The sequence below is a fragment of the Empidonax traillii genome, unplaced genomic scaffold, assembly GCF_003031625.1.
Source record: "Empidonax traillii isolate 1590-97213 ecotype Southwest subspecies unplaced genomic scaffold, ASM303162v1 scaffold579:size954524, whole genome shotgun sequence".
In the NCBI taxonomy this organism is placed as follows: Eukaryota; Metazoa; Chordata; class Aves; order Passeriformes; family Tyrannidae; genus Empidonax; species Empidonax traillii.
In genome coordinates this window covers 311,028-336,945 of record NW_020955772.1, presented here as the reverse complement: position 1 = coordinate 336,945, position 25,918 = coordinate 311,028, and the positions used below count along the sequence as shown (strand labels likewise).

Here is a 25,918-nt window from a genome sequence, read left to right as displayed (position 1 = left end):
AGGGGGAGTGGGGCTTTCCCACGCTGCTGCATTGCAGCTCGGAGCGGGGAGCTGAGCGGGAGGGGAGCTGGGAAGGCAGGGATGCTGCAGCCGGGAAGCTGGAAAGGCAGGGGATGCTGCATTGCAGGGCTGAGATTAGAAGCTGTGCAAATGGAGATGTGCCTCTCAGGGCGGGTGTGACACTGAGGAGTGGTGCCCAGCGCCCGCCGATCTGCTGGTCCTTCCTCTAATCCGTTTCTTCCACGTTTTGTTTCGCTCCAGCTTTTCTCTCGTTCCTTGTGCTGGTATTTGTCTTGTTCAATTGAGGCAGAAATGTATTTTTTATTAATTCAGGAGAAGGGCTGAGATTCATCTCCCACTGGAAGGAGCTGCTGGAATCCACGTAGGGAAGCTGAGCAGAAGCTCAGCACAGCTGGGCAGGGCATTTTCCTCGATCCTGAGAGCAGCCTTGGATAAGGGAGGTGGCTGCAGAGCCTCGTGGCCCCGGCGCAGGGGCCAGCGCAGCATGTGAGCTCCCTGGAGGGGGGGACCTGGGCAGACCATGGGCACACACGTGCCCCTGTGCTGCCCAGTGAAATGCGGGTGTGTCCTGCAGCTGGGACATGTGCCTCCACCTCCGTGAACATGTGAGCGTGCCAGCGCGCTGGGAGCACGGGCTTTTCCACCTGGCGTCGGCATCGGTGATGCTTACTCACTCCACATCCCTCCAGTGTCCTTGTCTCTTTCCTGAGCTCTCCTGCTCATCCAGAGGTGGGTGCTTTGCAGCCCTCCCTTGCCCATGTACCTGCGAGGGTCTGGCCTCAAGCACCTCCCTGAAATCACAGAAGGAATTTATGGCATATCCGGGAATCAGTGTCTGAAGATGTAAAGGCAGGCTTGCTCTGCCTTTCCCTCAGGCTGGATCTTGCCCAGTGGGTAGGGAGGGCATGGTGAGCTGGCTGGGAGGGACCCAGGAGCTGCCTTTCAGCGAGGAATCGAAATTGAGGGTTCGAGCCCCGCTCACGAAGCTGCGGTTCCCTCGGCAGGTTGTGAGCCTGGCTTGCAGCCGCAGGTGATGCAGCGGGAGGGCTGGGCCCCGTGCCAGCTCCCCTGGCTCACCAGCCGGTCGGCTGGCTTCGGCTCTGGGATGGGAACCTCTCTTGCTCGGTGAGCTGGAAGGATGGCTCATGGCTGAGATCCTCGTTGGAGCTGCTGGGGGTTGTGTCGTTTTCGTGCAACCCTGGAAGATGGGCAGAGCTGTGCTGTGGGTACTGTAGCCTGTGCTGTGTGAGCTGGAGGGGAAAATCACAGAACCATAGAAAGATTTGTGTTAAACCGTTAAAGATCATCTTATTCTAAACCCCCTCCATGGGCAGGGAGACCTTTCACTCTCCCAGGTTGCTCCAAGCCCCGTTCAACATGGTCTGGAGCACTTCCAGGGAAGGGGCAGCTACAGGTTCTCTGGGCAACCTGTGCCAGAGCTTTACCACCCTCACAGGGACGAATTTCTTCCTAATCCCTAATCTAACCCTATTCCATTCAATTTAAAGCTGTTCCCCCTAACTACAGCTTGGCAGAGGAGCAGTGCCGTGCCTTTAGCACCAGGGAAAGGTGGAACCACCTTTATTACTCGTGCCAGCCCTGCTGGGTGCCAGCCTGCATGGTTGGTATCTGGGGGTGCTGCATGTGTCACCTCTGTGCATCTCGTGCAGGGCTGTGTCACCAGGAGTGACAAAGCTGGCAGTGAGACCCTGCATCCAGACAAGCTTCCTCGACAGCACCCAGTCCTGGCCAAACCCAACCCTTACTGGCTCCACTGGCTGGAGCTTTACACCTCTGTGCTTTGTCGTGATCCTGAAGCATCCCCAGGGCTGGCTCTGCCCCAGCCTGGCTCTCCCAGTTCCACGAGCTGCCGTGGAGCACGTTCAGAGCTGGGGAGCAGGTACAGCTCTGTCGCTGGTTATTTATAGCGTGTGAGCTTTCAGCATCGCCGTGCACTCAGAATAACTCACCGAGGAGACACCTCTCAAAATCACGCGCCCGCCGCCCATGCGCGGCATCAGCGTCGTCTCAGCCTTCCCACGTGCCAGCGTGGGGTCTGTCTTGGTCCTGTGCCAGCCCAGATCGCCACAAAAACGGGTTTACCCCGGTGCTTTTTCGGCCCTGGGGGTTCAGCTGGTTTGGCGTGGCAGGGCCCTGTGGCCCCATCCTTGGCAGGATCAGCCTTTTGCAGAGAGCACAGCTGGGGAGCAGTTGGGGCTCCGTAAAACCCACCCCACGGAAAGCAGCCCTTTTGTGGCCCAGCGTGTGAGATGTGGGTGCTGACAGGGAGGGATGTGCTTGGGGAGCACTGGAACCTGCTCTTCGGGCTGGAACCTGTGATGGTGAAACTCATCAGCTGAACCAACCCCTCGGGCTGGAAGCGTTAGGGCTTCCGGGGTATTTCCAGTTCACTTTATCTCTGGCTTGGTGTTATATTTCCAAGCAGATGCAAACAAGTGGAAGAAGAGATAGTGGCTAATTCACATTGATCCTTGTGATGCGGGAGGTCCCCGAGGTGAGCTGGGGCTGGCAGAAAACATGCTGTGAGCCATTGGATAGGGCCACTGCCTCCCCCCCTGGCCTGTTGCTGGTGTGGTGCCACAGGGGACACGTTTTCAGCCTCGTGGATGCCTGCTCCCACATCCTGAGGTTTATCCCAGCAGTGGCGAAGCCAGGCAAGGCAGGGTTGTTTTTGCAGGCTCCAAGGTGGGGGTGCTGCTTTGTGGGAGGAGGGACAACTGGGTTCCCCCTGTGTTTAAAAGCAAGAGGGAAGGCATTTGACAGATTGTGGCTGGGACCTGGGACTGTCCTGCTCTGCCAGGGCAGGGCCTGTGTGGAGCCACATGTGCTGTGTTTTCCATGGGTGCAGGACCCTTGGCCTCACAGCTGTGGCCCTTTGCAGCCTTTAGCCTCCAGACTGCCTCTGCACCGAGAGAGTGATGAGGAGATGGCTGCAAACTCCCAACAGGCAGAGCAGAAGCAAGGGAAATAATGAAGTTCAGCTTCCTCCCATCCCAGCAGGGAGGATGGGCAGATGATGTCCTGGAAATGTTGCTGCCATGAGCCTGGAGAAGCGTTTGCTGAATCCCAAGGAGCTGGCCTTGCACAGCAGCTGAGCTCTGCGGGCCTTGGTGTGGCTGCAGACCCAAGGGTGAGAGTAAATTGAGTCTGCCTGTGTTGGTGCTTGATGTGGGGCTTTCTGTCAGATCAGAGCAGGGCAGGGCTGCTGGAGGGAAGTGGCTGTGGGACATCGATGGGGACAGCCCCTGGGCTTCTCTCTTGTGCTCTTTCAGCCACTGGGCATGGTGCAAGGTGGCTGCCCTGCACTCCTGCCTCTCCTGGATGCCAGATTCATTTAAAAGTGTAACAAAAACTCTTCCAGGTAGTTGGAGTCAGCTTGGACATGCACTACACCTTGAAGTGGACAACGAAGAGGGGTCCTGGGAGCAGAGGTACCAGTGCACGAGGGACCTGTTGGCTCCTGGTAGTGGTAGTTTCTCTCCCAGATAACATGCACGTAGACTTGGCGTGGGGTTAAAATCCTGCTTGGGCTGGAGGACGTGTTGTGTGATCACTGGCCAAGGGGAAGCACCGGCATTTGCCTGACTCCCAGCTGCAGACCTGAGTCTTCTCTGCCTCAGGCTGTGCGTAGCCTGGAGCTCACAGATCATCAGCGCGTGGTCCTTGGGCAAATTCCATTTTGATGTCTCACTCTGGGTGGTTTGAGGTTGGATTTATCACTGTCTGGACCTCCTGTCTCCCACTGTCGGGTGGTGAAATGCATCAAAAGCTGACTGCATCCTGACCCTGCGGGGAGGAGCAGCGCCCAGAGCCAACCCCAGGCCTCCTGCTCCTCAACCCTGTGCTCTCAGTGCCACAGGCACGGCTGGCATGGGGCAGCGAGGGGCCCTGCCCTGCATGGTGCCTCATCCTTCTCCCCAGGTGTCATCCCTGTTTCAGGGATGCAGGAGGGACGAAGCTGGTGTCCTTCAATACTCCAGGCTGAGCACAGCAGCCATTTGGGGGCTGATTTTACCAGCACACCGAGACCCTCCCTCCTTACAGGCCGGAACATCTGGAGGAGGGCAGGCACTCTGGCAGCAGCACCTCCAGTCATCTCATTTCCATTTCCCTGAACCCTTTTAGCTGTGCTTTCACTGTGCTGTGCCAAACAGCATCCTGGTGCTGCTGGAGCACTAATATCCATCATCCGGCCACAGTCTGTAGAGCGCTCAGAAATTTGGTGCTATTTTCAGTGGAGTTTTCCAAGTTGAGCTTATTGGCTCATGGGCATCTGCTCCCAGATGGAGAACATGTGGCTGGTTCCTGTGAGGGGAGGGGAACAGCCCCGCTCGTAAAGCAGCATGGGGGATGAGTGAGGGAATCTCGTCCTGGAGCCCGGGAGAAGCTTTCAGGGCTGTGCAGAGCAGGGCCTGGAGCTTGGGATTTTAGAACCGCTCCGAAAACCCCTCTGCAAGCAGAATTTGCAGTGGGAGGTCGCCCATCAGATATTAGTGATGGGGAAAGTACAGAGTAACCTGAGGGCAGGATTCGATCTCAGCTCGCCTGCTGTTTGCACCACCAGGCACTTCCCACCCTGCTCACTTTCGAAAGGGAATAGCAGGTAATAAATTTTCTGGGGTGATTTCCTTGGCAAACAGTCACTGCGCTGAAACGGGTGAAACTCTCGGGGTTCCTGCGAACCTCCCCGCCTGGAAGCGAGGCGGGAGCGCTGGCAAAACGGAACACAGACCCCCAGCTCCAAATCAAAAGTAAATTTACAAAGCAGCTCTTCCTGCCTCGCGTTCCCACGTAGAGCGCGGTAATTTGTGTGAGTGCTGCTTTCCAGACCTGGCTGCTCTGTGCTGCAGTGTTGACCTGGGGGCTGAAGCCACTCTCCCTTCGCTCTGCTCCCTGCTTGTCCGTTGCTGCGTTCCAGGGGCAGAGGGGCTGGTTTGTTTTGTGGCCGCGATCCTCGTTCCCTTTGTGGGAATAAAATCGAACTGTGTTTGGTTGAGATTCTCTGTAGCTTCAAAGTCAAATCAAATCCGGGTTGCCAGCTCCTTTTTGTATTACAGGAGAGGCCTGTTTTCCATCCCCAACCATCCATGTTTTGCAGCTCAATAGCACATCCCAGACAATGGCTTTAGAAATCAGACGCCTGCATTTTGGACCCACAGTGCTGAGGCGATGCCAAGTGGTGCATGGGGTGCCAGAATTCATGCACATGGGGAGAGGGAAGGAGGAGGAAGAAAAACTTGCTCCGATGGGATGTTTCCAAGGAGATCATGGTAATGATCTTCCATTTCCATATAGGTTTTCATCCACTGGGGGAGTGTGCTCGCTTGTAAGCCGATGTTACACGTCCTGTGGTGCAGAGTGCAGCGACTGTCCTCAAAAGGCACACTGTGGTGGGGAAGCTCTGGAGCAGCAGAGTGGGATCAGCCTGGGGTGGTAGTAACCCATATATAAGACTACAGGGATGTTCAGGGATGCAGGAAGGGATATTAGAAAGAAATTCTTTGCTCAAAGGGTGGTGAGGCCCAGGCACAGATTGCCTGGAGAGAAGCTGTGGCTGCCCCGCTGCTGGAGTGTGCAGGAGGTTGGTTAATATATGATATTCCCTCGTCCTTCCAAGTGCCTCTCGCTTTCCAAGAGCAGGAAGGCGAGTCTGGAGCTCTTCTTCTCCCCTGTGCCGAGATAGGTTTGCAAAAGCTACAGTTTCTTCTGTGTTTTTTTTTTTTTTTTTCCCTTCTTCCCTCTTTTCCTGCCCCAGCATTTTTCCCTGGCCTGATGAATTTTTAAACAAAAACATGGTGAGGAGAGAGGGGAGAAAACCCAGGAGAGGACATGGGGGAAAAAAGTCTGTTGTCCAAACCGGAGTGATTTCGAGTGGAAGTGAAAGTTTAGGCTGTGTTTTTAATTTGAAAATTCCAACTAATTTTAAGTCACTTTATCGAGAGGAGAAAACACCTTTCCTAATGCACTTTTTAATAAACCCCAGTTTTACAAGTGGAAGTGTTAGTAGTTGTTTGAAAAACACCGTGGAATTATGGAAGTAAAAGGCAACTGCTGTGCTCTGTAATCCCCCCGGCTGTTCCAGGGGTCAGTGCTCTCTGGGGGTGGGGGCTGAGGCTGGAGGAGAGGGACAGCTCCCCTGCAGATGCCTCTGGGTGTTTGTCCATCTGTTCACAGGGGATCGCAGCCACATGGTGGCTTTGCACGAGGACAGATGTGGTTCCTTGCCTGTTGATGCAGGGCAGGGAGCAGAGGCAGGACTTTGGGTGCAATGGGTCAGAATTTGGCCCAGATTGGAGCCCTCCAGTGGGAGAACTGGCTGCTTAGCAATGGAGAAAGTGGAGGAGGCAAGAGGGAGCACGAGGATGGAGAGGCGAGGGGGCTGGCTCCCAGTGCTGAGCATGGCCAGGGAACCCACATTCTATCATCAGGAGGGCTCCATAAGCTGGGCTCTGACCTGGGCTCTGACAAAAGTCATCTGGAGAGTTTGGATTGCTGATGAAGTTGTGCTGTGTCCCATCAAAGCCAGAGCCAAGCGTTGGGACCAGCCGCTCCTGCTGCCCTCCCTCGGGCCGGGCTGGTTTCCCAGGGCCATCACCTTGGCAGGTAGATTGAGCATTGTTGGAAAACCAGCTTAAATCCATCTCTGTCACATTGTGCAGAGCAGATAGAGCTCCTTGCAGATCTCATTGTATGTCAGGCTGGAGCAGAAAAAGAAACATTTTATGGTAATTTTTCGTTGACTTTCCAATTTTTTTTTTTTTCTTGGTAAGCTGTCTGCAATCACTTACAGTGTTCCTGAAGGGATTAATTACTCACTGGAGCTCATTGTGCATATTTCATATTCTGAACCGTTGGATGCGATGCCTGCCTTGGATCGAGCGAGGGGTCACATGGCATTTCTTTTTCCATCCCTTCTCCCCCGTTCTGTTGTATCTGTCAGGCTCCTGGTGTGAGCGCTCCCTGTTGCTGCTGCGGTGGGTGCTCGGTCAGAGCGCTGCATGCGATCCTGGTTTCCCCGCTCTGCGCTCCTTTTTCAGGGGACCACAGCCAGAAGGAGACAAATCGCTTCCTTGTTTGAGTGACTTTTGGCTGCTGCTTTTCCCCAAGCTGTGGTGTTGGCTCGGCTTCTCCCGCAGCGGTCGCGGCTCCGGGCTGTGCATCGTCAGTGCTTGGACAAGGCCCCCGCAGCAGTTCTGGGGAGAGGAGCTCGAGGCACATTGCAGAGCTGCTTCCCACGGCAAAGAGGGATTGTGCCATGCAGGCAGCCATTGCTTGGAGCTGAGATGTCTTAGAGGGGATGAATCCTGGAGATGGTGTAGCCGTCCTCGGGAGCGTGGCATTCCCGGGAGGGTCTGCCCGTGGGACAGTGTGTGCTGGCGCTTTGGCATTGTCTGCAGCTCGGCTGGGGATCCCAAATTGCCTAGACTGGGGTGTAACTCGGCGTGGTCTCAGCTTGAACAGATCCTGCAGCCTGCAGGGGATGGGGCCTGCCAGTGTGCGGGGTGTGGAGGCGAGCGGCCACTCTGCCATTCTGCCCAGCGGCTCGTGGCCGCTGTCATCGCATGTCACTCAGCCCTTGGTGTTGGCAGTGCATAATGAGGGTGGCCACAGGAGCTGGCACGTGGTGGAGAGTCCAGAGGCTCCCCTGAAATCCCTTCTAATGGTGCTGATGCCTGCATTGGAGCATTTCCTGCCCCTCCCTTCGCCGGCACTGCCAAGCCCCCACTGAAACTTGGACTTGCAGGTGGAACAGCAGCTCTTTGCACTGAATAGTAAAGTGTGACACTGAATCACAAAATATGCTGAGTGAAAAGGGACCCACAAGGATCATCAAGTCCAACCCTTAGCCTGGCACAGGACAAGAGTCACACCATGTGCCTGAGAGGATCGTCAGCGTCCCTCCCCTCACCGTAACACAGGTGATGGATTGGAAGTGAAGAACACAACGTCTTTCCTGCTGCCCCCCCAGCCCCCTGGGGTGCCTGGGCAGGGACCAGTTGGTGCCTCCCATGGAGGGGCCAAAGAGCTTTCTGGTCCTAAGCGTAGCTTTCCCTCCCATGGCACACCCAGATTTCCTGAAGGAGACAGAATGTTCCTTCTCTGCAAATCACCTTTAGTGAGAAAAGTGCAACTGCTGCTCAAGAAAACCTTTTCCTGGTGGTGGAGACCCTCACAGGGCACTGTGAGGGGAGCAGCCAGTCTGGAAGCAGCCACAGGACAGTGCAGGTCGGCTGAGCCCTCATCCCTGCGCTCTTCTCCCTGCTGTGGGGAACCATCAGCACTAAGAATAGATATCGTTTATTCATCCACATCCCTCTCCCTCTGAAGGGTGCTCGAGGCACTGCGCAGCAATTAACACAAGTTTGTAATAGCTCCGGCAGATTGCAGCGCGGCCTTTGCTGCTGGTGGTTCTGAGGATGGATGGGGGACTCTGGTGCTGCTGAGCTCCCTGACAGACACTCAGCACCTCCCCGACACGGGGGTGTGGGGCAGTGCTGTGAGGCGGCAGGATGGATGCCGAGTGTGGAGCTGCAAGATGAGGAGAGGCATGTGGGGCTGGTGCTGGTGGGGAGCGATTTTCGGGAGGGTGAACCTTGCCTCAGTGCCTGGTAGGACCAGCACCCTCGGGCACCCCAGCAGCGCTTGCCCACCCCACTGCCAGGGGACCACAGGTGCAGGGAGACCCCAAGCCTTGCGGGATCCCGGTGATCGTATGTGCAGCGGACTCGTTTCCGGCTCCCTGCAGGCTGCTACGCCTGGTGCCAGAGTGAATTTGGCACCTGGCCCTCCTGCGAGGCTGGGGAGGGGAGAAGAAAGGCTGAGCCCTCCTCCCTTCAGGCAGGAGATTCAATTTCCCCCCCGGGCGTGCACAAAGGCCGTTTATCTCCGGAGCAAAGCCCTGGTAACCACAGGGCAGAGCGTGAAGGGCTGATTAGGGGCTGCGTGAGGAGGGGCGCGGAGGTCGCGTGCAGGCACTTCCCTTCCCATTTCCAGGGCTTTCCATGGTAATGACTCCTATTCTGCTCCGCTGTTAGGACGTCACTCACGCGCGGCTCCAGCGACATCTGTCAAAACGCGTCCCCCCTGTCCTTGGCGCTCCCGGGAAAGAGGGATCCGTCGGCCCCGTACTGAGCCTGACTGAGCCTTAAAAATTAGCCTGACTGAGCCTTAAAAATTAGCATTGTGGCAGTACACGTTGGAGGAAAACGATTCCCCAGATGGAGGCAAAAATAGCCTGGGTTATCTCCCTCCTCCCGCGGGGGGTGGCAACAATAGATCCACTAACGAGCCTGGAACTCGTTAAGCTGGGTTTGCCCCCCGAGGTGCTCTGCCTCCTGACCCAGCTCTTCTCTCGAGGGGCTTTTGGGGGACCCTCTCGTGCAATTGCTGATGACCTTCCGTGGGGTCTGGTCCTGCCACAACCGGATCCTTGTGGCTGGTGTCCTCTGGGCTTTGCAGAGAGTCCAGGGTGAGCTTGAACTGCTGAGCCCCTTCCCGAAGCTGAGAGTTTGGAGGGGAGCGGCACTGCTGGGGTGTTGCTCTGCTGGAGTGAAGGATGCTCCTTCCCAGCTGGTGCTGCTGGACTGGGATGGGGCTTCAGCCACAAAGGCATATCCTGCTCAGGGTGGGTTGTCCCTTGTCCCTGTCCAGAGTGACAGCTCTGAGCAGCACTGGTGCCCACAGCGGCTTAGGAAGTGCCAGCTCCAATATTCAGGAGCTCAGCAGTGGGTTGGAGGTCTCCAGAGACTCCCTGTCTGTGTGGTGACTGCGTCAGCTCCCCTAGAGGCTCATGGTGAGCTACTCTTTGTGCCCGTACCATGCTGGGATTTTCCGTGCTTGGATCTACTTTTCCTTGCTCCCAGGCGAGCTGTAATCCCAGGGAGCGGCTCTGCCACCCGTAGCCTCCTGCCCCTCCACGTGACCACCCCTGGTACTTGGGAGGTGAAGAGCCCCCAGCGCCAGCTGCATTTTGGGTCCGTTTGGGTGGCTCTGATTGCTCAGTGTGGAGCAGCTCCACAGGCTGCAGCCGGCAGGGAAGCCGGGGAGGACATTTTAGATTCCTGCTGGAGACACATGAGGACTCTCTGGCTGATCTAGTGATGGACAGACAGACCAAGTGTCTACCAGAGCCCAGCTGAGGCCGGGGAGAATTGTGTTTGCAACGCATTGCTCTGCACAAAGCTCGCAGTCACAAGGCGAGGGGGACAAAAGGCTCCCTGTTTGCGCCGTCCCAGTGGGTGCAATTCCAACAGTTAAAAAGCAAATGTGAGTTGTTTGTCTCCATGAATATAAAGCTTCCCCAAGCATGGCCGTATTCTGGCTGGGAATGGGGAGTCTGGCTCCGCTAATGACTGTTCTCCTGGAAAACGGAGCCAATTCAAGCCAAGAGCTGCCCAGCTGGGCCCTTCCCCGCCTGCCCTGGTGCAGGGACATGGGCTGGGGTGGGGACAGGCTCTGGGGTCTGATAAATGCCCTTTCAGCCAGGCCTGGGTGCCCAGCAGGGAGCAGTGGGCAGGGACGGGTGTGGGGACCTTGGCCTGGTGTACCCAGGGGTGACTGCCACCTGTGAGCACCCTGCCAGCACCTGGGACCTTCCCCATGTCCTCAGCAACAGGGAACTCAGGCAGCGGGGCATCAGATCTGCTGATTTGGGGCGTCTGGCTGCGAGTCCAAGGGCTGCTGTCACAGGTTGGGGACCTTGAGCCATGTCTCTCCATACCTGGGCTGGGGTGCTGCCCTGCTCATAGGAAAGCCTGTGAATCCCCATGGCCCTGGGTTTTCACCTGAGTTTTTATTCCCAGAGCAACGGGAGAAGGAAGGGGATGGATGTGCAGTGGTACAGGACGGAGTGTCAGTGAAGTGCCTGGTCCTGGTCTGCCTGGTTGTGCTGGAGTGGGGACAGACTGTTGTGAAGCTGCTGTGGGGCCTGGGGTGAAAATGGGTCTGGGAGGAACAACACTGGGGCTTGGAGCATGGACACATCCACACCCTCTCCATGGATGATCCCCCGCAGTGATGGAGCTGTTGAGATGTCACCAGTGTTAATGTGGAACGAGCACTGTGGATGGCTGCCTGTGGCTCCCCTGGGGGTCTGCAGTGCTTGACCCCTGTGTCCATGGCAGCCAAGCTGAGCTGACACAGCCCATGGGCATCTCCACCCTTTCCCAAGGGTCTTCTCCTCCTCAACTGCTCCTGCATTTGCCCTATCCTCCCGTTGTCTCTCTAGACCATGGGGGCTTTGGAGAAGGGCTCTGCGCAGCGAGGGAGGGTTGTTACGGCCCTGTGCCCTCCCTTCTCTCTGCAGGGCACCCAGCTTGGTCCTTGAGATGCTGTCAGCACTGGGTGCAGGATTCCCCCTGCTCCCACATCCCCCTCCTCCACCAGGCAAAGCTTGGAGCGGGGGCTGGCGACGTCCCCAAGATGTAGGGCACATCTGGAGGGCACCGAAGCAGTTAAGTGAAGGGATGATTTGTGCTATAGAAACCCGCAGTTCCTTCCTTTGATCCTCTGAATCAGCCCATTGCCTCCTTCGTATAAAGCCCCATTTATCTCCGCTTTTTCCCTGTAAGTTTGAAGGCGGTCGCGGCTCGTGGCTCCTCGGCAGCAGAGAGGAGCCCGGCTTTCTCTTCCGCTGAAGCAGAATCAGGTGAAATCTCTATGGCAACTGGCAGATGACAGGGAGTCTTGTTGCCTTGGAAATGAGGCAAGGCTAAAAAAAAAAAGAAAAAAAAAAAAGAAAACCACCCAAAAAGAGCCATCTGGAATTTTGAATTTCCACAATGTCCAACCTGCGTCTGGTGATGCGTGGGGAGCATGAACCCGCTGCCGCCGGCTGCTCCGGGGCCCCCGCACCGGGGCCTGGCTGTGCCTTCTGCCTCACCCTGGGGGTTTGGTTTTTATTTTTTTCTTCTCTCCCCCACTCTCTGGCTTTTTTTTGTTTTGTTTTGTTTTGTTTTTTTTTTTTGTTTTGTTTTGTTTTGTTTTGTGCAGGGTCTGCAGCATTGCCCTGAATGTCTGCTGGTGGCTGGGGGGAAGGTGTCATGTGTGGAGCATTTACGGTGCTGAAACCCCCAGGCTGGACACAGCTGTGCCATGCTGGGGGCCAGCGTGGTGCTGGCACACCCTGATAATGCAGAACCCTGAGGACAACAGGAAGCTCTTGGGGGAAACTGAGGCACAGAGCGCTGCATGACCCGTCTGACCCCGCTCTGTCAGCTTAGCACAAACCCCAGGTGCAGTGTCCACTGTGATGCTGTCTCCATGTGCCCGAGGCCGTGGGGCTGTCAGCAGGGAGTTAATGTCACCATGTGTGTCTGCTGCTGTGTGTGTTGGTGTCCAGAGGCTCGTGGCACCCCTCGGAGCACGAATCCAGTCCACCTGCCATCCCCCTCCTTCCCAAGCTGCACAGGCACTTCCACGGGTTATTTTAAAGACCCACGGTGCTGGGAATGGGGGTATTGGGATGCTCCCAGCTCCTTCAGCCTTGCTCTGGGGGCAGCTGTGGCACTGGGATGTGCAGTGCCATGCGCAGGAGGAGGGTCTGTCCCAGCACGGGGGATTTTGGACTCCTCTGGCTCATCGGTGCAGGGGAATGGAGATCAGCATGGAGGTGGGATGCACAGACACTGAACAGCTAGAGGCTTAGGAACTGGAAAAGGAACTGTGGTTTGGACGTGCAGGTGGGGTGGTTTGGGGCCAAGTGCAGCATCCATTGAAAGAATAACCCGCAAATGGGCTGGAGGCCCGGCCTGGATCTCTCCAGCGGGTTCACTTGGAAACTTATGTACGGGAGAGACCCAATTAAGTAGATTTATGGCTGCTCTAGCCTGAGAAAGTCTGAATCCCTTTTAAAAGCTTGGCTCACTGGAGCCAGACGGGGTCCAGACTCCAGGTCTCCCAGCCCTGCCCTTGTTACGAGCAGCGATTCACAAGGCTTAGCAGCCACGATTGCCCCCGAAGTGCTGATTCGGCTGAGGTCCCGGCCTGTCACTGCTGCACTGCTGCTTATTGTCTGCTCTCACCTGCCACTGGGGAGATGGTGGCTCCCTCCCACAGTGTGGGGCTGCCCCAACCTGTGCTGGTGGGGATGGTGGTGGGGATGGTGTGGCAATGGAGATGGTGTGACAGGGAAGGTGGCAGTGATGGGGATGGGGATGATGATGGCAGTGATGATGACTGCAGTGATGGGGAGGGTGTGGTGATGGAGTGCAGGCGGGGGAATTGGCTTCCTCCCCTGCTGCAGCCACCCCTGGAGCCTCCCATAGAGAGATCACATTTTACAGAAAGGTCCATCCAGAGAGGTGTGCCAAGTGGGGTGGCTGTACCAAAGTGGGGTCCTGTCACCGTCCCTCCTCTGGCTGTGTTCTTGAAGGGGCACCCTGGGAGACTCAGGTCCTGTGGGGCACATGCTGTCCCCACAGTGCTGCCCCTTTGCCTCCCCCAATAGTTGCTGCCTGGCCAGGACAAGCACAGGATGTCCTGGTCTGTGTAAAATCTCCTCCCTCGGCCTCACAGGGCTACATGTGGGGCAGCACCATGTGCAGAGCTTGGCCTGCCCTGGTGGAGCCATGGATGGGGACCTCAGGTACCTGCAGCATCCTCTGCATGTCCCCCATCCCCGATGGCAAAAGGCTGTCCCTCCATGTCCTAGGGCAAGAGCATCCCTGGCTCCTCCAGCCTGGGGGCTGCTGCCTTCATCCAGGGAATGGTGGCCATGCTTTTCCCTGTCGGTCCCCACCCTGCCTAGGGTGGTTCAGAGTCACCAGTCAGCCACCTCAGTACCCTGTTAGCAGAGTGCTGGATGGCACAGGGTTCCCAGCCCTGTCCCTGCCCCTCCCAGCCCTGTCCCTGCCCCTCAGGGAGCAGGACCCTCTTCTGGCACTGCTGCTGGGGATGTGGGGCTGGCAGCCAGCCCTGGGCTCACACCAATGAATGCAATTAAACCAGGAGTGCTAATGAACCTTCTGCCTTCTGGGTGGGGCAACAGGTTTGCAGGAAAGGGGGAGATGCTCGCCCAGGGTGAGTGAGGGTGGGAGACGTGCTCTGCCAGCCTGAGTGCCCTGGGGCATCTTCTGAAACAGATGGGTGGTTTGGGGGTGCTGGTACCTCCCTGAGGGGAGCACGCAGGGATTGCAGGGATGGGGCTGGGCTGAAAAACGAGGTCAGTGGTGGAAGTGAACACTGTAGACATGGCAGTCACCCCACAGAGCCCCATTAGCCATCTCCACTGCTCGTTTCATCTGTTTGGGAACTGTTGGGGTGAGAAAGACAGCTAAGCCCCAAGGAAAAGGATTGCAGGTTGCGACCATCCCCCCTACCCAGCCCCAGGGAGCAGGAATCAGAGCTGGATGTAATAATACAAGATAAAGCCATTTGCTCCATATGGAAAGACTCTGCTGTCGGTGAGCCAAGACGCCGGTGACGGAATCGCAGGCTGTGGGGTGTAACCAGGGAACCCACGGGGCTCAGCGAGCTTCACACCGGGCTCAGGATGTTGGGTCTCCCCTTGGGCAGGCTCTGAATGCCAAAGCAGAAGGTTTTCAAGGAAAATAACCAGGAAAATGCTGCCTGGGCTGATTCATTCACAAAGGGGGCTGGGGCAGATGGAGGGAGCCAGGGAGCGCGGCTGGGCTGGAGGAGGCTCCTGGCCCCGCGAGAATGGGCTTTATTGCAGAGTTTATTAGTGGATTTTTCAATGCGCTGGAAGGAATTGAGCAACCAGTTAAAAATGTTTCCGGGCCTGGGGAAATTCGTTGCAGCTACTGTGGAATAGGGGCCCACCGGAATGACTCAGGAACACCACGGGGCCTTTCCCAGTGAATTCCTGCTTGCGGCTTTACTGGGTCAACAGGAGTCCCTTCCCCGGTTGGATCTTCTGAAACGAGATCAGTTGGGTCTTGGGGGGGCAAGAAAACACACATGTGAGTACCATGAACACAGGCACAGACGGTGCATCTGTGCAAACCTGGCACCCTCGTGCCAGCGTTGGTGTCACGTCCTGCTGTCCCCCTGCCTGCATACGTGGGCACAGGCGTAGGTGACACACGTGCACTGCCCCCCTCCCCACCTTTCTGCAGGCCTTTGCTGCCATGTGGCCCACACATGAACGTATGAATGATGCAAACACACACACACGCAGGTTCCCGTGCCAAGGCACATGGGCCACACGTGCCCCACGGACGCAGCCCTGCCTCGCCCCAGTGGGAGCTGGTGGCCACATGCTCCTTTGAAATCAGCTGTCAGAGCCGTTTGGAGTTGATGATTTCCTCATTCCTTGGTGTACTTGGCCACGCTGGCAGAGCCCGTCTGCAGGGCCATGGCTGTGCCCCAAGATGCGAAGAGAGGAGCTGCCCCCGCTCCCTCTGGGAGGTGGTGGGAAGGGCTGGACATGAGCACAACCTGGAGCTCCCTGGCCTTATCCAGCCACGGTTCTGGATAGGTGACAGTCAGACCCACAGCACACAGCCCTGCGCCCTTCTCCAGCCCTTCACAGCATAGACAGAGCCTGGGAGAGCAATGGGACCTGCTGAGGACCTGCAGGCCGGGCCAGAGCTGGGATGGGGAGACACCAGTCCTTGAGCCTGCAGCCCCTGTGGAGAGGGGAACGCTGTGGGACACGTCCCAGCCGTGGCTGCCCGGAAAATGAGCCTGGCCGAGGCTGGGTGTCCGACTGACCCCGCCACGGCACAGGCTGAGCCTTCTCTGCTGCTCCACGTTCCAGCAGCTGGAAACATCTGGCTGTGCAAGCTTGCTAAATCGATGCAGGGAGGAATCCAGCGTGCTCCTGCTGTTCCCACACTCCAGCCTCTCCCAGCAGCTTCGGTTTCGACTCAGCTCCCGCATGTGGTGGCTCGGCCAGCCCTGAGCCAGCCCCCAGCCCCCTGCTGTCCCTGGGGAACAGCCTGCAGGGACCTGGAGTCACTGCCCAGCCAGCACTGCGGGGACAGACAGTGGCACTTGAGTGCTGGCAGTGGGATGTGTGCCAGAGGTGGGCGAGCAGCTCCTCCAGTCCCGGTTTGGCCCTTTCCTGCGTGAGAGCTGCTGCTTTTCCTGGAGTCCAGAGTGACCTGGACTGTCACCCGAAAACTGGGGTGATGTCATCCAGGCATGGATGGCCAGTGGTGTCACGGGGTGAAGCTGGGGGGTGCGGGTCAGTGCCAGTGCCTTGAAACACCTGCCCCTGAGCCCTGGGGTGCAGTTTCTCCCCGTGGGTGCCCCAGCTGCAGGCGGTGCAGAGGAGGTGGCACCCCCGTGCTGGCCCCTCAGTCGGGGCAGCTGGGGACACAGCACGGGCTCGCCCCACTGCTCCTTGGATGGGGATGGCTGTGGCAGCCCCGCTGGCAGCGGCGCCCGGGGAGGAGGCGGCACCAGGCCCCAGCGCTGGCCCCGTGCCTGGGGGAATGGCTGCGGGTGGCCGTGGGGGAGGCAGCCTGGCTTTTGGGAGGGAGCCATGCCTGGGAGGAGCACGCTGTCGAGCTGGCAGGGGGTGAGAGCCGCTGCTGGCGCCAGGGGACAACAGTGGCTCTTCATCCCATCGCGCTCTGTCCTGCCCTGGTGTGCGGGGACACGGCTCTGCCGGGGTGTGCGTGCTGCGGGAGCTGGGCCCTGCGTGACAGCACCCACCGAATGGGGCCAGGGGGAAGGAGCTAAGGGTGCTGAGTCCTTCCCTGGGGACACTGGTGGTTCTTTTATTGCTTTTCCTTGAGGTTCACGTGTGTGTCCCCTCCCAAATCTCCCACTGCCCTACAGACTGCAGTGTGACAGCCGTGGACTTGGAGGCAGGCTCCTGCCCCGCCATTTCAAGCCTGAAAATCCATCTTTCCAGGCAACCCAGGCAGGGTCTGGACAGCTTTGAGGTGTCAACATGACCTTTTCTGCCTGCCCCACCACAGGGGCACAGTGTCCCCTTGTCCCTGGCTGCAGAGTGGGGTGGGTGCTGTCTCCAGCACTGAGGGCCACTCGAGCCTCCCCTGTGCCCTGGCTCTGTGTGTGCAGCCCCCTCAGCTCCATCCTTCTGCCTGGACTGTTTGTGCATCCCCATCCTGTGGCTCTGGGGACCAGTTGGAGCCTCCATGCCTTTGATTAATTCCTCCAACGTGCATGGGCCACAGTGGAGATTTAATAATGAGTTCGTAATGACTTGTGTCTTGCTGAGCCTGATTCTAAGAGCTGGGCTGGGGTGATCAGACACATGCAGGGCCGGGTGTCTTTAAGTGATGGAGTGTGCTGGCCACGCTGGGTGCCCTGTGGGCTCACCAGCCCTTTTACCTCATCCACACTGGCTTTCACCTGCTTGATTGAACCCGTCTCATCAGGGCTGTTCCTGCTTGTCACACCCTTCCAGGCTCACGCGTAAATTTGAGCCGCTTCACTGGTCTGAGGTGCTCCTGCCCAGGCCAGTGGGTTGGGCAGCATCACCCATGGGTGCTGCTTGTGGCATGGCCGGTGTGTGATGGGGACAAGGGACACAAGCCCTGCTTGAGCACTGCTGTGTGGCTGTGCCGTCGTGGGGAGCTGCTGGGGTGTGTGCTGGTGGTATCCCCCATCCCTGTGCTCCTGCAGCCAGAATGTGTGTCATTGGAGTCCCCTGTTCCTGTCAACCAGGGTGTGTGCCAGCGGTGTCCCCTGTCCCTGTGTGTCTGCAGCCAGGTGTGTGCCAGCAGTGTCCTGTGTCCCTGCGGCTGGGGTGTGTGCTGACAGTGTCCCCAGTCCCTGTGTCCCTGTGGCTGGGGTGTGTGCTGACAGTGTCCCTGTGTCCCTGTGGCTGGGGTGTGTGCTGACAGTGTCCCCTGTCCCTGTGTCCCTGTGGCTGGGGTGTGTGCTGACAGTGTCCCCAGTCCCCATCTCGCTGCAGCTCGTACGGTGCCGTTTGAAATCCCGAAGCACTGGTTGCCACGTTACATTAGGAGGAGCCACATCCCGTGTCCCTGGCGCCCGCTGTCGCTGCGGATCCACGGCAGGCAGCAGCTGAAAGGCCTGAAATCGGGGATCAAAGCCACAGTGGCACGGCTGTTAGTGCCCGGGGTGCACGCGAGCGGGACGGGCACGCAGGGGCTGGAGCCGTGGCCCTGAGCCCACAGTGCTGCCAGGGTGGTGCCAGGATTGACCCCCCCTCCTCTGTGTGGGTGTCTGTGTTCACACACATCTGTGCAGGTGTCTCTGGGAGGGGTGCACACGCTTGTGTGTATGCTCATGTGTGTGGGTGTGCCTGTGTGTATCTGCACATGCGTGCACAAGCGGTTGTGGTGTGGGTACATGCGTGTGCACATGTGGATTTTGGGAGGTAGGTGGCTGTGTGTTTTGTGTTCACACCTGTGCTGTGGCTGTGTGTTTTGGGTTCACACCTGGAGAAGCCCCAGGGCAGCCAGAGCTGGGGGATTCCCAGCCCTGGGCTGTGCCCATGGGGGGCTCAGTCCCCCTGGCTGCCTCAGCCCTCTGCAGGAGCAGCCACCTTTCTGTGAGTGAAACCTGGTGTCCTCCACCCCCAGACATCCCTTTGGTCCTGCTGGGCCCATGTCCCCAGAGTGGGGGACACCCCCAGTGCCTGGGTGACACAGGGGCAGCTTTGGGGACATTATTTTAGGACTGTTGCTCCTGCATGGCCCTATGGAGCAGGGTCACAGTGCTTCAGGCTCATCTGACTGTAGTTGGCCTCCTGTCACCTCTGTGGGTCCTGTGGCCCCCCTTGGTCTCCCCCAGCTCATCCTTTCTGGATCGGACATCCCCATCCCAGCTGCACGCTTGGGAGTGGCCGTTTGGGGTGGTGCAGCTCCAGTGCGGTGCCAACCTTGCCCTGTGCCCTCCTGGTGGACAGAGCCAGGGCTGGAGGGCATGGCCATGGGCAAAAGCCATCTGTCCATCCATCCATTCCTCCCTCCTTCCCTCCCTTTAAAGCCATCACCTTGTCTGTCCACAGACCCTGAGTCCCAGAGGAAGAGGACAGTGCAGAATGTGCTGGACCTTCGGCAGAACCTGGAGGAGACCATGTCCAGCCTGAGGGGCTCTCAGGTGTCTCACAGGTGAGATTCCAACACTGGATTCCCATCACCCCTTCCCCATAATCAGTGCCCTTCCCAGGGTATCTGGGAAGCAGTTCTAGTCCTGGTGAGGGCCATGTGGATGAGAGGGAATGAGCTGTGCCCCGTGTGTCCTGGGGACCCTGTGCATGGAGGCTTGGAGAGAAGCCCCCAAATCTGTGGCGTGTCATGTGTGGGGCTGTGTCAGACCCCTGTCCCTGACAGAGCTCTGGGACATTGGGAACTGCGGGGTGGTGTCAATGAGCAGAGATGACAGGGCAGAGAGAGGTGGGTGTGTTCCCAGTGGTTGGGTGACCCCAAGTGGACCACCAGAGGTAAGGGTATCCCCTGTGCCCACCCAGGTTTGGACCAGAGGCTCCATCCCCATCCCTGACTCAGTTTCTCTGCACTGTGTAGGATGATGATGGAGGAACCCTCAGCCAGACCCCACAAGCAGAGGTGGGGTCCCCTGGGCTGCCCTGCCCAGAATGGGGCCAGGGGATGGCAGTGCTGGGGACAGGGTGAGCAGCGTGTGGGGAACCAGAGTGTGTGTGCTCAGGGTGCTCTGACCACACCTGGGACTGCTTGTGTCCCCCTGGGTCTCTCACTTGAGCCCCTGCCAGGGTTTCTGCTCCTCTCTGGATTTGCAGAGGCTGTGTGGGTGTCAGCCGGTCGGGAGAGTGACACAACACACTTCTCCTAGAGTGTGTTGCCACCTCGTGGTCTCCCTCGATCCTGATTTTTGTCTTGGGAAGGGACAAAAAGCGGCAGCTTCCTCCCACCCTGCAGGCCCCTCTCACCATTACAGACCTTCTTGTGTCGCCCCTCAATCAACCTGGCCCAGGATGGAGCAGCCCCTTCATCTCCCTTTTCATCACCCATAATTTCTAGATCTTTGCTCATCCTTGCTGCGCTTCCCAGATCTTTTCTGAGCCAGGAGCAGCAGAGCACGGGGGGGTGGTGAGATTTGCTTGGGGCCATAACAATGTTCCCCGAGCTGGCCATTTGCTGGGATTGTCCATTTCAGCTCTGTCACCCCTTTGCTTGGCACGGGAGCTGGGTCAGAGCCTGGCACTGCCCACACCGAGCCAGGGCTGTGCCATGTTCTCTTCACCTTCATCGGTGTCAAACTCCAACCCCCTCCTCGCCCCAGCACTCGGCTCCTTCGGAAATCCTCCATCAGCTCGGGTCTTAGGGAAATAGGGCAAGGATATTAAGGGTGATTATGATTAAATTAGCATTGCTGGTGGGATTTGACTCTTCACTATCACTTCCTTTCCTTGATGAGCTCTGAGTACATCACATGGTGGAGGCCTCAGCTGCATCCCTGCCACGGACTAAAATGGGTATGGATAGCCCAGGGATCCCTACCCCTGCACTCTGTCCCTCTCAGCAGGACTTAAATATGTGAGGATCTTCCCTCTTGTCCCATAGCAGCTGAATTTATTTGGAAGGTCTATTTTATTCTGGTAGCCCATAGCAGCCTCAGCAGCTCCCTGCATTCCTCCAGGAGCTCCTTCATGGCTGTGAGCCAGATTTTCCTCTCCTAAAGCTGTGTCAGCTCTTCCCTGGTACGTTGTAATTACACACATACCCACTCATTCTGCTCTTGGGAACACTTCCTACAAGTCTGTCCAATTCAGATGTCATCTGCCATCCTCTGGGTGTGCCTGCATCACCAGTGTCCTGTAGCCACTTTGGGCTCTCTCTTTATTCCTTCCACAAACTATTCCTTAAATTTCTCTTGTTCTCCTCACTGTGTTCTTCCATCCAGTGGCTGAGGGCTCAGCCTTTACTGTTCCCTCGCTAGGATGCAAGTTGATTCCTGAAAGACGTCACTGTGTTCCTGGCAGTCTTTGCACCCAGCTGCAGGGCTGTGTGAGCTTCCTCAGAGGCTTAGAGAACCATGGAATCACAGGATCATTTAGGTTGGAAAAGGCCTCTAAGACCATCGAGTCCAGCTGCTCCCCTAGCACTGCCGTGTTCACCATGAAACCATGTCCCCAAGTGCAATATCCACCCGTCTTTAGAACACTTCCAGGGATGGTGACTCCATCACTGCCCTGGGCAGCCTGTGCCAGGGCCTGACCAGCCTTTCTGTGAAGAAATTTTCCCAGTATCCAACCTGAACCTCCCCTGACATAACTTGAGGCTGTTTCCTCTCCTCCTGTCCCTTGTTCCCTGGGAGCAGAGCCCAACCCCCACTTGGCTCCACCCTCGTGTCAGGGAGCTGGAGAGAGCCAGGAGGTCCCCCCTGAGCCTCCTTTTCTCCAGGCTGAACCCCCCCAGCTCCCTCAGCTGCTCCTGCTGCTTCAGCTCCTTCCCCATCTCAGTTGCCCTTTGCTGGACAGGTTCCAGCCCCTCAATATCTTTTCTTGTCATGAGGGGCCCAGAACTGAACCCTGTTCCTCCTGCTCGGAGATGTGGTTGGCATCTGCTCCGAGCCACCGGCAGCACATCCTCAAACGGCCTTTGTGCTGCCGACAAAAACAAAACCCTTTTAGCTGCCCCTTTTAGTTCCACTTTAACAAACTTCCTCGTTTTTTTTCTGTAGTTCCCTGTTTTAGATTCAGTGCTGCAGCCAGGGTTTGGCTTTGGGTGCTCCTGCAGGAACGTTTAATCCAAGCTAGGGAATAATTTGCTGATAATAGCATTTGGAGCCAATTTGAGGGCTGTGGGTTCCCAAGAAGCTGCTCCAAGAAGTAATCGTTTTTGGTGCCTAAATTTAGTCCCAGCATCACTGTTTGCCTAAAATATACACCGAGGGGTGTGGGGAGTGATGAAACTCCCTGTTCCTGAAGCACTCATGGGCTCTGGGATGGCTGCAGAGTGCTGTGCTTGTGGGCAGCCCCTGGGGCTGGGCCTTGGGGAGTCCCCTCCTGCCCAGACGTGGGGGTTCACTCTCCATGGGTTCAGTGTGAAATGCTGCTGCAGGGACCTGGTCCCTGGTTTGCCCCTCAGCAACCTTCTGCTCACAGCCTGGCCGGCTGCTACATCCCCTGGGATCACTGCCACCACCCCAGCTCGTCCTGTCCTGCGGGTCTGGAGTGATATTTGGGCACAGATGTTGAAGTGCTGGGAGGGAAGTGGCCAAGGAGGAGCAGCTTAGGCACAGGGAAGCATGTCTGGGCTTTCCACTGAAGGTGTCCTATTACTGGGGTTCAGCACAACTGGGGTTCAGGGCCAGGGCTGGTCTCTGGGATGGTGCTGGCCCCTCTCCCAGGTACGTTTGCTGCCAGCCCTGGTGGCACCCCTGGCCGTGCTCCAAGGTGGGTGGGCAGGGCCATGGTGGAGCATTGTCTTTGTGGGGTGACTAGGGCTGTGGGGAGGCACAGAGCCCCCATCACACCTCATATCCTGCTCCACTGTCCCTGGGGAGACAAGAGCAGCACTTAGACACTGGTGCTGTGGATGTCCCAATGGGTCCTGAACTGGGGGACACTGGGCTGTCACCAGGCAGGTTAGGAGGGGACCAGCTGAGATGAAGGGGCCCAGGCCAGTGTCCCTGTGTCCCCACTCCTGGCCTTGCCTGGCTGCCTCAAAGTGGGCAGTTTTGGTTTCTGAGCGCTTGCAGCTCCGGTTTGGGGCAGGGTGAGGCAGGGCATGGAACCTCCACTGCCCCCCATGCCCTGCCCTAACCCTCCATCCCCCCATCCTCACAGCTCCCTGGAGATGACCTGCTATGACAGCGATGAAGCCAACCCCCGGAGCGTCTCCAGCCTCTCCAACCGCTCCTCCCCGCTGTCCTGGCGCTACGGGCAGTCGAGCCCGCGCCTGCAGGCGGGGGACGCGCCGTCGGTGGGGGGCACGTGCCGCTCCGAGGGCACCCCCAGCTGGTACATGCACGGCGAGCGGGCGCACTACTCGCACACCATGCCCATGCGCAGCCCCAGCAAGCTGAGCCACATTTCCCGCCTGGAGCTGGTTGAGGCACTGGACACCGACGACGTGGAGCTGAAGTCGGGGTACATGAGCGACAGCGATCTCATGGGGAAGACGCTGACGGAGGATGACGACATCACCACGGGGTGAGTGCCCGCGCGGGGGGCCGTGCCTGGACTGGGGCTCTCCAGGAGGTTTCCCAGGAGGTGGGGGACACCTGGCACAGCGGGGATGGGTGGAGGAGCACAAAGGTCACAGCCAGTCTGTCTGGGTGCGTCATATCCCCATATCCCAGTGCTGCTGTTGCTGGGGCAACTGGGACTTCTTGGAGCTGATGGCCCCCTGAGCTGGGATGAGCTGATCTCCCAACATATGAGAATTGTCTGGCTTGATCTGGTGTTACCAGGGGGCTGAGAAAAGCATATGGTCTGTGGCTGCAGGACCCTTGAGCCAAATCCCTGCTGGAGTGAATGTTGCTGCTTTCAGAAATGCTCTCACCAGTGAGTCAGAGCTGCTTGTTGTGACCCTGGCACTGTGGGGATGTCCTGTGGCTGGGAGTGCTGGTGGCTCGTGGTGGGACAGGCTGGGTCAGTTCTCAGCACCCCAGGGACAGTGACACCGAGGTGTCACTGCTGATGGGTGGCACTGTGTGGAGCAGGGTGTGCTGCTGAGCAAGGTCCCCTCCTTTTGGGACCCTAATTGGCCTCCCTCCCCTCCACCCACGGGGCCAAGGGCATCTTCTGCCAGATGGGCACAACACAGCACACCCAGGGCTCTCGTTTTCCTTCCAGATGTGTCCAGCCCCTGCTGTGCTGTTGAGGTGCTGCTGACTCTGGCAAGGGTCCAGGGTTTGAGCATGTTGGAGGTTTCCTGTTTCAGCACAGGAGATAAATAACTCGGGCGTTTGAGCTGTCCCAGAGCAGGAGGAGGTATTTGGCCTCCTGACAGTGCTGCTCTGACTCTCCTGGGGTGCCTGTAGTCACGTCAGCTTGGTACAGAATAGATCCCAGCCCCTGGCTTTGCACCCATCCTGGGGTCAGCACTCCCCAAATATGGTCTGGAGGCACGTTTTGCAGTTGTGGAGGGGACACCCTGTTTCTGCTGCCCCTGCCATGCTCCAGCTCAGGGGTGAGAGTGTCTGTAGCACCGTCGGTGTCAGACCCATCGTTCCCACAGGCATGTGGGGTTATCTTGGGGGCTGCCCTGGGCTTGTGAACAGGGAAACCTTGTGCTGGCTCAACATGGACTCTTCTGGAGATTGTAACCCACTGCCAGAGGTGGCACATGTCACAACCTTTTGCTGCTGGCCACTGGTCCGCTGGGTAGGATGGGCAGTGAGGTGGATTTGGGCTGCCCTGGAGGGCTGGGTTCTCATCAAGGCTGGCTGTGGGGATGAGGGGCTCCACCACTCCCCATCTCCCCCCTTGTCTCATCTTGGTGCTGCTTATGCAGGCAGATGACCTTGGGGTGCCCTTGGCTTTGGAGGCACTGCCGGGAGGGGTGACCAGAACATCATTTTGTCTCCATCAGCCCCTGAGCAGGTGGAACGTGGGCAGGGGCAGGGACCCATGGTGGCTCAACCCTGCACTACTCCAGGCAGGATTTACTTCTCCTCTGGGAAGGGACAAGCTCTGGGGATGGAGCCCTGTGTGGCTGAGCCTCTGAGAGGCCCTGGCAGCACCACAGTGCCCTGGTGTGGGTGAGGCTGTCAGTGCTGCTGGGTGCCACAGTCCTTGTTCCTGTGCAGAGTCCCCAGCGTGATGCTCTGGATATACCCCGAGTTCCCTGCTGTGCTGTGCCAGGGACAGACTGGGTGCTCTGTGCTGCTTGCTCTGTGCTGGGTACCCCTCCCCAGGGTGGCAGAGCAGGATCCCTTAATCCACAGGGACATGTCCTGGCCATGAGCTATTTCACTGGGATGTTGTGGGCACACAGGGCTGTGTAGTGACCTGGTCACACCTCCGTCCCCCATGGCACCACAGCAGGACTTGGGGGAGTCCTCAGTGTGGGTAGTATGGCAGGTCTATGGGGGGACACAGGAGTGCCTTGTCCAGGGGTCTGGGCAGTGAGTGCAGAGCCAGGGCAGGAGAGCAGGGGCATCCCCTCCTACCCAGAGCCAGAAGGGACAAGGAACTGCCTTGTTGGCCAGGAGCACTCACCCTGCACAGCCCCTCATCCATCCCCCCCCTCATCCATCCCCCCCCTCATCCATCCTCCCCTCAGCCAGCACAGCCCCTCACCCAGCGCAGCCCCTCATGCAGCTTCCTCACTGGCTCTGACCTAGAAAGCCGCCACCGCCCCAGGCCCCATCTCGCGGTGCCGCTAATGCACCGGGCAGGAGCCACGTGCTGCAGATGGGGCCATCAGCCCCCAGCCCGGGCCGCGGGGCAGCGTCCCCTGCACGGCGCCGGCGCACGCCCGGGCTTGTAGGGCAGTAGGTCAGAGACGGCTCAGAGGACACGGTGACACGTCCCTGTCGGAGACGTGTGGGGCTGTGGGACGCGACCCGGCATCCCCATGGCTCGTTGGGGAAGCAGCCTGGAAGGAGCGAGGGCTGAGGTAGGTGAGGCGCTCGCTGCCCGTGGGGTGTTGGGGTGGGTTCAGCTGGGTGGGGATTGGGGTGAGCCCAGCCAAGGAGGCAGTGGGGGACCTGGGGCCCAGCTCGGAAAGGGAGTGGGATAGTCAGGTTTGAGCAGGGATTGGCTGGGGACATCCAAGCCCCCAGCAGCATTCCTGTGTCAGGATCCCAGCCATGTCCTCTCCCAGCCGTGCCTGCGTCCATCAGCGTGACACTTCCTCCAGAGGCAACCTGCAGCCAGTTTCAGGGGCTGGAGAGCTCTGGCTTTGCCCCCCAGTTCTGCAGCAACAGCAGTGGTGAGGAGCAGGAGCAGGGATGTGCAAGCCAGGTTTGGCCTGGTTTTGTTCTGGCCATGCCCTGCATGTCCAAGCGGTGCCACCACAGTGTGGCTGCACATTGT

At 58.2% G+C, this 25,918-nt stretch overlaps 1 protein-coding gene across 3 annotated transcripts in view; it reads left to right on the top strand.

The window, feature by feature from the left end:
* The window catches only part of NAV1 (neuron navigator 1), a 52,110-nt gene that overhangs the window by 6,397 nt on the left and 19,795 nt on the right, over window positions 1-25,918 (top strand). For 2 of the 3 annotated variants that reach the window (XM_027898100.1, XM_027898102.1), the window contains exons 2-3: window positions 18,959-19,061; window positions 22,721-23,086. In XM_027898100.1, the coding sequence (XP_027753901.1) occupies window positions 18,959-19,061; window positions 22,721-23,086 (469 nt within the window). Of the gene's footprint in view, window positions 1-6,229; window positions 6,234-9,347; window positions 9,352-18,958; window positions 19,062-22,720; window positions 23,087-25,918 lie in introns of those variants that run through there. The other variant, XM_027898101.1, reaches the window with a different exon arrangement.